General features: G+C 49.5%; 1 protein-coding gene across 2 annotated transcripts in view; it reads left to right on the top strand.

The window, feature by feature from the left end:
• lamb2l (laminin, beta 2-like) overlaps positions 1-15178 on the top strand; it is a 148159-nt gene that overhangs the window by 122839 nt on the left and 10142 nt on the right. For both annotated transcript variants that reach the window (XM_067998345.1, XM_067998344.1), the window contains exons 27-30: positions 4659-4843; positions 8095-8336; positions 12854-13057; positions 13716-13860. In XM_067998345.1, coding sequence (XP_067854446.1) covers positions 4659-4843; positions 8095-8336; positions 12854-13057; positions 13716-13860 — 776 coding nt within the window. The remainder of the gene's footprint in view (positions 1-4658; positions 4844-8094; positions 8337-12853; positions 13058-13715; positions 13861-15178) is intronic.

The raw sequence follows: 15178 nt of genomic DNA, 5'->3' as shown, positions 1-15178 counted from the left end.
GGTGGTAGAGGTCACGGGTTTAGGAGGTGCTGTCGAAGAAGCCTTGGCGAGTTTCATCACATGACCTCCTGCTTCCAACCACCCCTCCCGGTCAAACAGGCTTTTCCCATCTCCGATATTTTTATAATTAATAAATGAAAGTGTCCAAAGAAATTGAAAAACACTCTAACGAAACCTAAGATTTTTCTCCCTGGGGTTTTTGCTCCCAGCAGCATCCTGGAGATTAATCTTCAATTCCTGGAGACTCCAGGACAATTCCTGGAGGGTTGGTAACCCCTACGCCTGTCCTGCTTGCCTGGCAGAGAGGGAGGAAGAAACTAGGCCTCACTCTGCATGTACCTTATCCTCTTGAAGCTGATTTAAAAGAGGCGTAATTCCATTGGGATTGGAGAGGAACATAGAATCATAGAATCATAGAAGTTACAACATGGAAACAGGCCCTTCGGCCCAACATGTCCATGTCACCCAGTTTATACCACTAAGCTGGTCCCAATTGCCTGCACTTGGCCCATATCCCTCTATACCCATCTTACCCATGTAACTGTCCAAATGCTTTTTAAAAGACAAAATTATACCCGCCTCTACTACTGCCTCTGGCAGCTCGTTCCAGACACTCACCACCCTTTGAGTGAAAAAATTACTCCTCTGGGCCCTTTTGTATCTCTCCCCTCTCACCTTAAATCTATGCCCCCTCGTTATAGACTCCCCTACCTTTGGGAAAAGATTTTGACTATCGACCTTATCTATGCCCCTCATTATTTTATAGACTTCTATAAGATCACCCCTTAACCTCCTACTCTCCAGGGAAAAAAGTCCCAGTCTGTCTAACCTCTCCCTATAAGTCAAACCATCAAGTCCCGGTAGCATCCTAGTAAATCTTTTCTGCACTCTTTCTAGTTTAATAATATCCTTTCTATAATAGGGTGACCAGAACTGTACACAGTATTCCAAGTGTGGCCTTACTAATGTCTTGTACAACTTCAACAAGACATCCCAACTCCTGTATTCAAAGTTCTGACCAATGAAACCAAGCATGCCGAATGCCTTCTTCACCACCCTATCCACCTGTGACTCCACTTTCAAGGAGCTATGAATCTGTACTCCTAGATCTCTTTGTTCTATAACTCTCCCCAACGCCCTACCATTAACGGAGTAGGTCCTGGCCCGATTCGATCTACCAAAATGCATCACCTCACATTTATCTAAATTAAACTCCATCTGCCATTCATCGGCCCACTGGCCCAATTTATCAAGATCCCGTTGCAATCCTAGATAACCTTCTTCACTGTCCACAATGCCACCAATCTTGGTGTCATCTGCAAACTTACTAACCATGCCTCCTAAATTCTCATCCAAATCATTAATATAAATAACAAATAACAGCGGACCCAGCACCGATCCCTGAGGCACACCGCTGGTCACAGGCCTCCAGTTTGAAAAACAACCCTCGACAACCACCCTCTGTCTTCTGTCGTCAATCCAATTTTGTATCCAATTGGCTACCTCACCTTGGATCCCGTGAGATTTAACCTTATGTAACAACCTACCATGCGGTACCTTGTCAAAGGCTTTGCTGAAGTCCATGTAGACCACGTCTACTGCGCAGCCCTCATCTATCTTCTTGGTTACCCCTTCAAAAAACTCAATCAAATTCGTGAGACATGATTTTCCTCTCACAAAACCATGCTGACTGTTCCTAATCAGTCCCTGCCTCTCCAAATGCCTGTAGATCCTGTCTCTCAGAATACCCTCTAACAACTTACCCACTACAGATGTCAGGCTCACCGGGCTGTAGTTCCCAGGCTTTTCCCTGCCGCTCTTCTTAAACAAAGGCACAACATTTGTTACCCTCCAATCTTCAGGCACCTCACCTGTAGCGGTGGATGATTCAAATATCTCTGCTAGGGGACCCGCAATTTCCTCCCTAACCTCCCATAACGTCCTGGGATACATTTCATCAGGTCCCGGAGATTTATCTACCTTGATGCGCGTTAAGACTTCCAGCACCTCCCTCTCTGTAATATGTACACTCCTCAAGACATCACTATTTATTTCCCCAAGTTCCCTAACATCCATGCCTTTCTCAACCGTAAATACCGATGTGAAATATTCATTCAGGATCTCACCCATTTCTTGTGGTTCCGCACATAGATGACCTTGTTGATCCTTAAGAGGCCCTACTCTCTCCCTAGTTACCCTTTTGCCCTTTATGTATTTGTAGAAGCTCTTTGGATTCACCTTTGCCTGATCTGCCAAAGCAATCTCATGTCCCCTTTTTGCCCTCCTGATTTCTCTCTTAACTCTACTCCGGCAATCTCTATACTCTTCAAGGGATCCACTTGATCCCAGCTGCCTATGCATGTCATATGCCTCCTTCTTCTTTTTGACTAGTGCCTCAATCTCCCGAGTCATCCAAGGGTCCCTACTTCTACCAGCCTTGCCCTTCACTTTATAAGGAATGTGCTTACCCTGAACCCTGGTTAACACACTTTTGAAAGCCTCCCACTTACCAGACGTCCCTTTGCCTGCCAACAGACTCTCCCAATCAACTTCTGAAAGTTCCTGTCTAATACCATCAAAATTGGCCTTTCCCCAATTTAGAATTTTAACTTTTGGGCCAGACCTATCCTTCTCCATAGCTATCTTAAAACTAATGGAATTATGATCACTTGTCCCAAAGTGATCCCTCACTAATACTTCTGTCACCTGCCCTTCCTTATTTCCCAAGAGGAGGTCAAGTTTTGCCCCCTCTCTGGTCGGGCCATCCACATACTGAATGAGAAATTCCTCCTGAATACACTCAACAAATTTCTCTCCATCCAAGCCCCTAATGCTATGGCTGTCCCAGTCAATGTTGGGAAAGTTAAAGTCCCCTACTATTACCACCCTATTTTTCTTGCAGCTGTCTGTAATCTCCTTACATATTTGCTCCTCAATTTCCCATTGACTATTTGGGGGTCTGTAGTACAATCCTATCAAAGTGATCTCTCCCTTCTTATTTTTCAGTTCTACCCATATAGACTCAGTGGGCGAACCCTCGGATATATCCCCTCTCACTACTGCCGTGATGTTCTCCCTAATCAAGAACGCAACTCCCCCTCCTCTCTTTCCTCCTGCTCTATCTTTCCTATAGCATCTGTACCCTGGAACATTGAGCTGCCAGTCCTGCCCCTCCCTTAGCCATGTTTCAGTAATAGCTATAACATCCCAGTCCCATGTACCCATCCATGCCCTGAGTTCATCTGCCTTGCCCATCAGACTTCTTGCATTGAAATAAATGCAGTTTAATCTCGACTTCCCTTGGTCTTTGCCCTGCTTTCTCAGACCATCTGTCCGGTCATGTTTTGTACACTCTCCCTTACTGCCTTTTGTTTCTGTCACCACTTTACTTCCCACTGACTTCCTGCATCGGTTCCCATCCCCCTGCCACATTAGTTTAAACCCTCCCCAACAGCACTAGCAAACACTCCCCCTAGGACATTGGTTCCAGTCCTGCCCAGATGCAGACCGTCCAATTTGTACTGGTCCCACCTCCCCCAGAACCGGTTCCAATGGCCCAGCAATTTGAATCCCTCCCTCTTGCACCATCTCTCAAGCCACGTATTCATCCTAGCTATCCTGTCATTCCTACTCTGACTAGCCCGTGGCACTGGTAGCAATCCTGAGATTACTACCTTTGAGGTCCTACTTTTTAGTTTAACTCCTAACTCCCTAAATTCAGCTTGTAGGACCTCATCCCATTTTTTACCTATATTGTTGGTACCTATATGCACCACGACAACTGGCTGTTCACCCTCCCCCTCCAGAATGTCCTGCAGCCGCTCCGAGACATCCCTGACTCTTGCACCAGGGAGGCAACATACCATCCTGGAGTCTCGGTTGCGTCCGCAGAAACGCCTGTCTATTCCCCTTACAATCGAGTCCCCTATCACTATAGCTCTGTCACTCTTTTTCCTGCCCTCCTGTGCAGCAGAGCCAGCCACGGTGCCATGAACCTGGCCGCTGTCACCTTCCCCTGGTGAGCCATCTCCCCCAACAGCATCCAAAACGGTATACCTGTTTGAGAGGGGGATGGCCACAGGGGACCCCTTCACTACCTGCCTGCACCTCTTACTCTGCCTGGTGGTCACCCATTCACTTCCTGCCTGTACTCCCTTTACCTGTGGTGTGACCAACTCGCTAAACATGCTATCCATGAGTTTCTCTGCATCGCGGATGCTCCACAGTGAATCCACCTGGCGGATGTTTACAGAGTACTTGCACAGGAACAGCGCCGATCGGAAAATCTGTCCCACAGAGCCCAGAGTAACTCTTCCTCCCTCCGTTACTTCAATGATTCCAAACGCCAGGCCCCAGTTTCGATCCCCGTTTTCCGCGCTAAGTCACCCCCATCTCAGCCCCTTTCCTGCAGCCCCGTCCAGCTCATTCTGCCCCTTTCTTTGTCTTTTTGTGAAGCTGTTGACGGTCACAAAACAAGACAAACCATCACTGGACAATCTGTGAGCTCACCGATACAATGCTCGTGGAAAGGGGAAAGAAAAATCCCAAATCTAAGCGAATGCCCCTGTTTTCACTCTCTAGCTTTCACTGCGAAGGTCTGTCTGTGTCCCAGTTTACTCCTGGTGCCTTGTAGTGAATATTCCTTTACTGTCTGTCAGGCAGGAGATGGAGAGGCTGTCACAGAGGATGGACACTTTGGAGGAAGATATGTCAAAGACACAGGCAACAAACAGCAAAGCAGAAAGAGACATAAAGCAGCTGGAGGAGGAAACCAGAGCTCTGAATACGTCGCTCATTCTGAAAACAAAGGAGCTGGAGAAATTTATAACGTCAAACTTTAAAGGTGTGAGTTTATTCAGCCCAGTCTCCTGATCTCAGGAGGGAGCCCTCGCAGGGGCAAAAAGCATTCGAAGCTGAGATATTTAATTCTTTCAAAAAGTTGCTGGATAAAACACATGGTTCATGATGGGACGAAAGTTTTAGATTTCAAATACTCCACATGTCACAAGGGCACAAAAGGAGGCCTATCGGCCCATCGTGCCTGTGCTGGCTCTTTGAAAAAGCTGTCCATTTAGTCCCACTCCCCTGCTCTTTCCCCATAATCCTGCAAATTAGTGCTCTTCCATTTCCCCTCTAGTTCTTTTGCCAATTATTTTAAATCGACTCACTTGCCAGAGGAATCAGTTTCTCCCTACTTGTTATATCAAAACCCCTCATTATTTTCAACACCTCTATTAAATCTCCCCTTAACCTTCTCTGTTCTAAGGAGAACAATCCCAGCTTCTCCAGTCTCTCCACATAACTGAAGTCCCTCATCCCTGGGACCATTCTAGCACCCTCTCTAAGGCCTTGACATCCTTCCTAAAGTGCGGTGCCCAGAATTGAACACAATACTCCAGCTGGGGCCGAACCAGTGATGTATAAAGGTTTAGCATAACTTCCTTGCTTTTGTACTCTGTGCCTCTATTTACAAAGCCCAGGATCCCATATGCTTTCTTCAACAGCCTTCTCAACTTGTCCTGCCACCTTCAGCGATTTGTGTACACACACCCCCAGGTCTCTCTGTACCTGCACCCCCTGTAAAATGCTTTCAAAAAAAATTCAATCAATGCAGCTCCTTTTTGAAAGCATTTTAAAGGGGGTGCAGGAACAGAGAGACCTGGGGGTGTGTGTACACGGGATGGAGGTTTCAGAGCTGGTTACAGACTGGGATTTTTGAATACTCCACAAAACAGGAGGGTTCTTAGAATCATAGAATGATTACAGCCATGGAAGGAGGCCATTCGGCCCATTGAGTCTGTGCCGGCTCTATGCAAGAGCAATCCAGCTAGTCCCACTCCCCCGCCCTATCCCTGTAGCCCTGCAAATCTTTTCCTTTCAAGTACTTATCCAGTTCCCTTTTGAAGGCCATGATTGAATCTGCCTCCACCACCCCCTCGGGCAGTGCATTCCAGATCATAACCACTCGCTGTGTAAAAAGGTTTTTCCTCATGTCATCTTTGGTTCTTTTGCCAATCACCTTAAATCTATATCCTCTGGTTCTTGACCCTTCTGCCAATGGGAACAGTTTCTCTCTATCTACTCTGTCTAGACCCTTCATGATTTTGAATATCTCTATCAAATCTCCTCTCAACCTTCTCTGTTCCAAGGAGAACAACCCCAGCTTCTCCAGTCTATCCATCCTCTAAGTCCCTCATCCCTGGAATCATTCTGGTAAATCTCTTCAGCACCCTCTTCTTGTGCTCTGTCTCGAGAGAGAGCAGGGCCAGGGAGATGTAAGGGCCGATAAGTAGCCTGGAGTTTCGTTACATTGGCTTTGAGAATCAGGGATTGTTTATACAGAACATCCCCTTGTGAACATAGGAACAGTGTTGAAATTTTCAATTGACCCCCAGCCTCAACAGCTTTTTTAGGGGAGAGAGTTCCAGATTTCCACTCCCCTTTGTGTGAAGAAATGCTTCCTGACATCACCCCTGAACGGCCTGGCTCTAATTTTAAGGTTCTTATCATAGAATCATAGAATCATAGAAGTTACAACATGGAAACAGGCCCTTCGGCCCAACATGTCCATGTCGCCCAGTTTATACCACTGAGCTAGTCCCAATTGCCTGCACTTGGCCCATATCCCTCTATACCCATCTTACCCATGTATACCCTTCTGCCCCCTTGTTCTGGACTCTCCCACCAGAGGGAATAGTTTCTCTCTATCTAACCTATCAAATCCCATTACCATTATAAACACCTCAATTAGATCACCCCTTAATCTTCCAGAATCAATACAAAACAAGTTTATGCAGATTAAATGGGTGGGTAGAGTCCATTGTAGGGGAGAGTGTACATGGGCTGTGAATGGGGTGGGGTCGATGAGGCAAATGCCTTTCCTCATTCGAAATTTTCCTATCCATGTTATAGTTCTCAGAAAAATGCCAATATATTTGATACAATACACACCTGTCAGAGGTTTCTAATTTTATATAGATCCTTCTGATACTCCCGGTGCTGTACTGAGGGAGTGCTGCACTGTCAGAGGGTCAGTACTGAGGGAGTGCTGCATTGTCGGAGGGTCAGTACTGAGGGAGTGCTGCACTGTCAGAGGGTCAGTACTGAGGGAGTGCTGCACTGTCGGAGGGTCAGTACTGAGGGAGTGCTGCACTGTCAGAGGGTCAGTACTGACGGAGTGCTGCACTGTCGGAGGGTCAGTACTGAGGGAGTGCTGCACTGTCGGAGGGTCAGTACTGAGGGAGTGCTGCACTGTCGGAGGGTCAGTACTGAGGGAGTGCTGCACTATCGGAGGGTCAGTACTGAGGGAGTGCTGCACTGTCGGAGGGTCAGTACTGAGGGAGTGCTGCACTGTCGGAGGGTCAGTACTGAGGGAGTGCTGCACTGTCGGAGGGTCAGTACTGAGGGAGTGCTGCACTGTCGGAGGTGCCGTCTTTCAGATGAGACCTTTAACCGAGGCCTGGTCTGCCTATTCTAGTGGAAGAGCAGGGGATCTCTCCCCGGTGTCCTGGGCCAATATTTATCATTGGACCGATGCCACCAAAATCAATGGATTGACCATTGCTGTTTGTGGCATTTTGCTGTACTCAAAGTGGGTGTAGTAGTGTAGGGGTTCTGTTACTGGACTAGTAATCCAGAGAACATGAGTTTAAGTCCTATCATAGCAGTTTGAGAATTTGAATTCAGTTTAAAAGAAAAAGATCTGGATATAAAAATCTGGTCTCAGTAAAAGTGACCATGAAGCTGTCGGATTGTCGTAAAAACCCAACTGGTTCACTAATGTCCTTTAGGGGAGGAAACCTGCCGTCCTTACCCGGTCTGGGCCTATATGTGACTCCAGTCCCCGCATCAATGTGGTTGACTTTTAACTGCCCTCTGAAGTGGCCCAGCGAGACCCTCAGTTTGTATCAAACTGCTACCAGCGGTTCAAGAAGGCGGCCCACCACCACCTTCTCAGGGCAACTAGGGGGAGCAATAAACGCCGGCCTCACCAGCAACGCCCACATCCCGCGTCATCGCACTTTAATTCATTGTATGTGAAGTACATTGAGGTGTTTCTGAGAGATTCATGAATGGATGTCTGTCTTTTTGCAGAGTTCTACGATTCAATTCTCAAGTACTATCAGGAGTCCTGTGAGGCGGAGAGAGCAGTGAATGGTTCGGTATCAGGCCCACTCAGCCTGGTGGGACAGTCGGAGGCCACACGCCGTGAAACCGAGAGGCTCCTGCAGCAGCAGGAAAACATGTTCAGGAAGACCACAGCTGCTCAAAGGAAACAGCTGAAGGATTTGGAGAGGAAAGTGCAGGGCCTGACGGTCAAAAAGATCAATGAGAAGGTCAGGGAACCAACCTCAGGCCCACCGCTGGGTGGCAGTGAGTGCAGTGGGTGCAGTATAATTGGCATTAGTGTCCCTGGAATCAGGAGCAAAAGCTCAGCCTGGACTCACACTGTCCAGTGACCCCTGCTGGAATGTGTGTACACTTGTGTGTGTGTGTGTGTACATGTGTTTGTGCATATATGTGTATGTGTATACATGTGTGTATATATGTGTGCGTGATTATGTATGTGTGTACATGTATACGCGTGATTGTGTACATTGTGTACATGTATGCTCATGTATGTATATGTGTGTACATGTATGCTTGTGTGTGTACGTACATGTATGTGTATATATGTGTGTATTTATATATCACAGCTCACACATATCAATTCCTACAAGTTTTATGTGCCTTTAATTGATGAGAGCCTCACCCATTGGTCTTTAGCAGATGTCCAGTCTGAGTACCAGTTCTGTGTTCTGAAAATATTAAAAAACACACATGTTCCGAGCAGATCTGTCAGCGTTTGAGTGAGCGTGAGGACGGGTTAGTGTTTGGGTTGACTGAAGGATTACACCCAAACATTAACCTCGCTGTCTTCTTCACAGATGCTGATGGACCTCCCACCAACTCCCTCCTCCGCTCCTGCCGATTCCCAACTTTCTCTTTTACTGCTCATATCACAGGCTGTCAAACTGGGGTCTGCAGAATCTGGGAGGGTCTGCGAAGGAATCTCAGAGGATTCATTCAGTCACCAGATTCCTCAGGCCAGGTCTGCCCTCAGCACAGGGTTTGGAGAATTCAGCCTTCTATACATTTCCCTATTTTTTGACTCACCAGCACATTCTCCCTCGGTGCACAGATAGAAACTGTTCTCTCGAAAGATAACCCTGCTTCCCCGGGGTAGCTTACACTGTCTCTCAAAAGTTAGGGCGGGGTTCCCACGAAATGTGTCGGTATTTACAGGGGGTCCCCGGGAGTGTGTCAGTATTTACAGGGGGTCCCCGGGAGTGTGTCAGTATTTTACAGGGGGTCCCCGGGAGTGTGTCAGTATTTTACAGGGATTCCCCGGGAGTGTGTCAGTGTTTACAGGGGGTCCCCGGGAGTGTGTCAGTATTTACAGGGGGTCTCCGGGAGTGTGTCAGTATTTACAGGGGGTCCCCGGGAGTGTGTCAGTATTTTACAGGGGGTCCCCGGGAGTGTGTCCGTATTTACAGGGGGTCTCCGGGAGTGTGTCAGTATTTTACAGGGGGTCCCCGGGAGTGTGTCAGTATTTTACAGGGGGTCCCCGGGAGTGTGTCAGTATTTACAGGGGGTCCCCGGGAGTGTGTCAGTATTTACAGGGGGTCCCCGGGAGTGTGTCAGTATTTTACAGGGGGTCCCCGGGAGTGTGTCAGTATTTACAGGGGGTCCCCGGGAGTGTGTCAGTATTTACAGGGGGTCCCCGGGAGTGTGTCAGTATTTACAGGGGGTTCCTGGGAGTGTGTCAGTATTTACAGGGGGTCCCCGGGAGTGTGTCAGTATTTACAGGGGTCCCCGGGAGTGTGTCAGTATTTACAGGGGGTCCCTGGGAGTGTGTCAGTATTTTACAGGGGGTCCCCGGGAGTGTGTCAGTATTTACAGGGGTCCCCGGGAGTGTGTCAGTATTTACAGGGGGTCCTCGGGAGTGTGTCAGTATTTACAGGGGGTCCCCGGGAGTGTGTCAGTATTTACAGGGGGTCCCCGGGAGTGTGTCAGTATTTTTCAGGGGGTCCCCGGGAGTGTGTCAGTATTTACAGGGGGTCCCCGGGAGTGTGTCAGTATTTACAGGGGGTCCTCGGGAGTGTGTCAGTATTTACAGGGGGTCCCCGGGAGTGTGTCAGTATTTACAGGGGGTCCCCGGGAGTGTGTCAGTATTTACAGGGGGTTCCCTGGGAGTGTGTCAGTATTTACAGGGGGTCCCCGGGAGTGTGTCAGTATTTACAGGGGGTCCCTGGGAGTGTGTCAGTATTTACATGGTGTCCCCGGGAGTGTGTCAGTATTTACAGGGGGTCCCATTGAGTGTGTCAGTATTTACAGGGGGTCCCCGGGAGTGTGTCAGTATTTACAGGGGGTCCCCGGGAGTGTGTCAGTATTTACAGGGGGTCCCCGGGAGTGTGTCAGTATTTACAGGGGGTCCCCGGGAGTGTGTCCGTATTTACAGGGGGTCCCTGGGAGTGTGTCCGTATTTACAGGGGGTCCCCGGGAGTGTGTCAGTATTTTACAGGGGGTCCCCGGGAGTGTGTCAGTATTTTACAGGGGGTCCCCGGGAGTGTGTCAGTATTTTACAGGGGGTCCCCGGGAGTGTGTCAGTATTTTACAGGGGGTCCCCGGGAGTGTGTCAGTATTTTACAGGGGGTCCCCGGGAGTGTGTCAGTATTTTACAGGGGGTCCCCGGGAGTGTGTCAGTATTTTACAGGGGGTCCCCGGGAGTGTGTCAGTATTTTACAGGGGGTCCCCGGGAGTGTGTCAGTATTTTACAGGGGGTCCCCGGGAGTGTGTCAGTATTTACAGGGGGTCCCTGGGAGTGTGTCAGTATTTACAGGGGGTCCCCGGGAGTGTGTCAGTATTTACAGGGGGTCCCCGGGAGTGTGTCAGTATTTTACAGGGGGTCCCCGGGAGTGTGTCAGTATTTTACAGGGGGTCCCCGGGAGTGTGTCAGTATTTTACAGGGGGTCCCCGGGAGTGTGTCCGTATTTACAGGGGGTCCCCGGGAGTGTGTCAGTATTTACAGGGGGTCCCTGGGAGTGTGTCAGTATTTACAGGGGGTCCCCGGGAGTGTGTCAGTATTTACAGGGGGTCCCTGGGAGTGTGTCAGTATTTACAGGGGGTCCCCGGGAGTGTGTCAGTATTTTACAGGGGGTCCCTGGGAGTGTGTCAGTATTTACAGGGGGTCCCCGGGAGTGTGTCAGTATTTTACAGGGGGTCCCCGGGAGTGTGTCAGTATTTTACAGGGGGTCCCCGGGAGTGTGTCAGTATTTACAGGGGGCCCCGGGAATGTGCCAGTATTTACAGGGGGTCCCCAGGAGTGTGTCAGTATTTACAGGGGGTCCCCGGGAGTGTGTCAATATTTACAGGGGGTCCTGCATATGGAAAGGTTTGAAATCAACTCACTCCTCCCTATCTCTGTAACCTCCTCCAGCTCTGCAATCTCCCCTCCCATACCTTGCATTCCTCCAATTCTGGCCTCTTGCACATCCCCGGATTTAATCGCTCCACCATTGGCGGCCGTGCCTTCAGCTGCCTCGGCCCTAAGCTCTGGAATTCCCTCCCTAAACTTCTCCGCCTCTCTCTCCTCCTTTAAGACTCTCCTTAAAATCTACCTCTTTTGACCATGTTTTTAGACTCCCCTGTTAATGGCTCCTTAATAGCTTGGGATCCAGTTTTGTCCGATTACGCCTCTGTGAAGTACCTTGGGACATTTTCCTCCGATACCGGTCGCTATATAAATGCAAGTTGCCATTGTCTGTTGGTTTTGACCAGTCACCTTCATGTTGCCGTTCCATCTTTGGCCTTCAGATGGCAGCAGGAGACAGTGTTGGTGATGCCGGGTGCAGGAAGCTGTGTTGATATTGTCAGAAAATGATGGAGCACAGAAGGAGGCCATTTGGCCCATCGTGCCTGTGCTGTCTCTTTGAAAGAGCTGTCCAATTAGTCCCACTCCCCCTGCTCTTTCCCCATAGTCCTGCAAATTTTCCCCCTTCAAGTATTTATCCAATTCCCTTTTGAAAGTTATTATTGAATCTGCTTCCACCGCCCTTTCAGGCAGCGCATTCCAGATCAGAACAACTCGCTGCGTAAAAAAAATGTTTCCTCATCTCCCCTCTTGTTCTTTTGTCGATGATCTTAAATCTGTGTCCTCTGGTTTACCGACCCTCCTGCCACTGGAAACAGTTTCTCCTTATTTACTCTATCAAAATCCCTCATGATTTTCAACACCTCGATTAAATCTCCCCTTAACCTTCTCTGTTCTAAGGAGAACAACCCCAGCTTCTCCAGTCTCTCCACATCACTGAAGTCCCTCATCCCTGGGACCAGTCTAGTTCTATATTGTTGACGGACTGGGTGCAGCCACACTTAAGGATCATCAAATTCAGAGAGACACCAACACCAGACATGTCTGTGTGTGTGGAGCAGGGGCTTATGGTTTCGTAAAAAATAAAGCACGTCAGGAAAAGGTTCAGAGATGCAATTGTGGCATGGATTGTAAACACATTGAAACACTCAGGGTCGTGAATTACTTAGAATCATCGAATCGTACAGCCTAGAAGGAGGACATTCGGCCCATTGTGCCTGTGCTGGCTCTTTGAAAGAGCTATCCAATTTCCACTCCCCTGCTCTTTCCCCATAGCCCTGTAAATTTTTCTCCTTTTCAAGTATTTATCCAATTCCCTTTTGAAACTTATTATTGAATCTGCTTCCACCGCCCTTTCAGGCAGTGAATTTCGGATCATAACAACGTGCGGGTCCCTGGCGTTCACCGCGATTAACGGCAGGCCCGTCCATCTCGTTCCAGGTGTGCGGCTCGTCCGGTGACCGGAACTGCGCCGCTGACCCCTGCGGAGGCGCCAACTGCCGGGACGACTTGGGGAACCGCGTGTGTGGCGGTGAGAGCTGTGCCGGGGCTCTCGCGGAGTCCACGGAGGCGCTTCGGACAGCGGAGAATGCCAGCCTCGCGCTCCAGGACGTCCAGGAGCAACTGAACAGCGTCTCTCAAAGGGTAGGTGAGGGGAGGGAGGCCGCCGGGGGGAATTGGGGGGTATCCTTCGGGTCGGGGAAGTGGGACTCGAGGAACCAAGAGTGGGGAAATAAAAGAACGTGGGTCAAAAGGGGGTGTTTGGAGTGAGCTGGGGGGGCGGGTGGGGGGCGGTGGAGGGATTCGCTTTTAACTTCCCAAAATTTTGGTTAAAGAGGCGGCAATGGTCTCAGACTGGAGTGGTGGGGGGGGCGTTTCAGGTGCCTGTTTCTGGCAGTGGGCCCCTTTAAATATGCAAATTTGGGGTTCCTAGGACGTACGCAAGATCCCTTTTGCTATTTTGGGACAGAACCAAAGAGGTCCTGAAAAGTTCGGTTTCAAATTATTATGGTGGGGCCCCGCAAGAATAATCTGGGCCACTGAGCCCCCAGGAACCCCTCCCACCCCCCCTCCCCCCTCCCCCGATCGCGGCCCCTCCCGCTGTCGGCCGGGGAACGGTCCCGATATGGCGACGGGCCTCAAAATGACGGCGGTGCTCAAAATGGCTGCCGGCTCGGCGGAGGGACGGGCCACAAGCGCGCTCCCCACCGGTCAATCGTCCGGGGAGTGGGACGGGATTCTGGGCTCGATCTGTCGTGATGCCCAGGTTGGTGACAAAATGCGACCGTTCCTGTTTCCCCAGATCGAGGAAGTACAAGGACAAGCTGAGAAAGCAAAGTCCCAGGCCGCGGAAACACTGAAGAAAGCAACAGCGACAAAGAAGCTCATCACCGGCTCAGTGGAGGATCTCCGCAAATTCATCAAAGCAGTGAGGGACTTTCTCAACGGTGAGTTTAACCGTGACCCGCGTTTAACCAGCAACAGATACAGAGTAAAGCTCCCTCTACACTGTCCCATCAAACACTCCCAGGGCAGGTACAGGGTTAGATACAGAGTAAAGCTCCCTCTACACTGTCCCATCAAACACTCCCAGGGCAGGTACAGCACGGGTTAGATACAGAGTAAAGCTCCCTCTACACTGTCCCATCAAACACTCCCAGGGCAGGTACAGCACGGGTTAGATACAGAGTAAAGCTCCCTCTACACTGTCCCATCAAACACTCCCAGGGCAGGTACAGCACGGATTAGATACAGAGTAAAGCTCCCTCTACACTGTCCGATCAAACACTCCCAGGGCAGGTACAGCATGGGTTAGATACAGAGTAAAGCTCCCTCTACACTGTCCCATCAAACACTCCCAGGGCAGGTACAGCATGGGTTAGATACAGAGTAAAGCTCCCTCTACACTGTCCCATCAAACACTCCCAGGGCAGGTACAACACGGATTAGATACAGAGTAAAGCTCCCTCTACACTGTCCCATCAAACACTCCCAGGGCAGGTACAGGGTTAGATACAGAGTAAAGCTCCCTCTACACTGTCCCATCAAACACTCCCAGGGCAGGTACAGCACGGGTTAGATACAGAGTAAAGCTCCCTCTACACTGTCCCATCAAACACTCCCAGGGCAGGTACAGGGTTAGATACAGAGTAAAGCTCCCTCTACACTGTGTTTCAGACGAGTATCCCTATTTACCCCTATCTGTGCTAGTTTTCTATTTCTGACCCAGCTGTCCTGTGGTGTCTCTGTTTGGTGCAGTGCACTTTGTACCTATTAAAGTCCACACCCATTTGCCTGTTTTGTTCAGTTCTTGTTAAATTTTCCACAGGTATTTTTTTCACATGTTCCTTTTAAAATTGTGCAGAAAGGATCTTCTAAAGACACTTTCACATTGTCAGGACGTCTCAAATACTTCACAACCAGTGCATTACTTTGGAAGTTGTTTCATAGGCAATTGTGGCCAAGACTCTGCACAACAAGGTGCCATAGAGCAGTAAATGAGAACGATGACCAGATAATGAATCTAGCCATTAATATTAATATTTTTAGAGTGTCCATCACGCTCCAGCTATCACACTTTGTCACGCTCCAGGCGTCACGCTCCAGGTATTACACTTTGTCACGCTCCAGGCGTCACGCTCCAGGTATCACACTTCGTCACGCTCCAGGCGTCACGCTCCAGGTATCACACTTTGTCACGCTCCAGGCGTCACGCTCCAGGTATCACACTTCGTCACGCTCCAGGCGTCACGCTCCAGGTATCAC

Source organism: Heptranchias perlo, chromosome 17 (assembly GCF_035084215.1).
Source record: "Heptranchias perlo isolate sHepPer1 chromosome 17, sHepPer1.hap1, whole genome shotgun sequence".
NCBI lineage: Eukaryota > Metazoa > Chordata > Chondrichthyes > Hexanchiformes > Hexanchidae > Heptranchias > Heptranchias perlo.
Note: the sequence above shows the minus strand (reverse complement) of the source record. Positions and strands in the feature narration are given on the sequence as shown.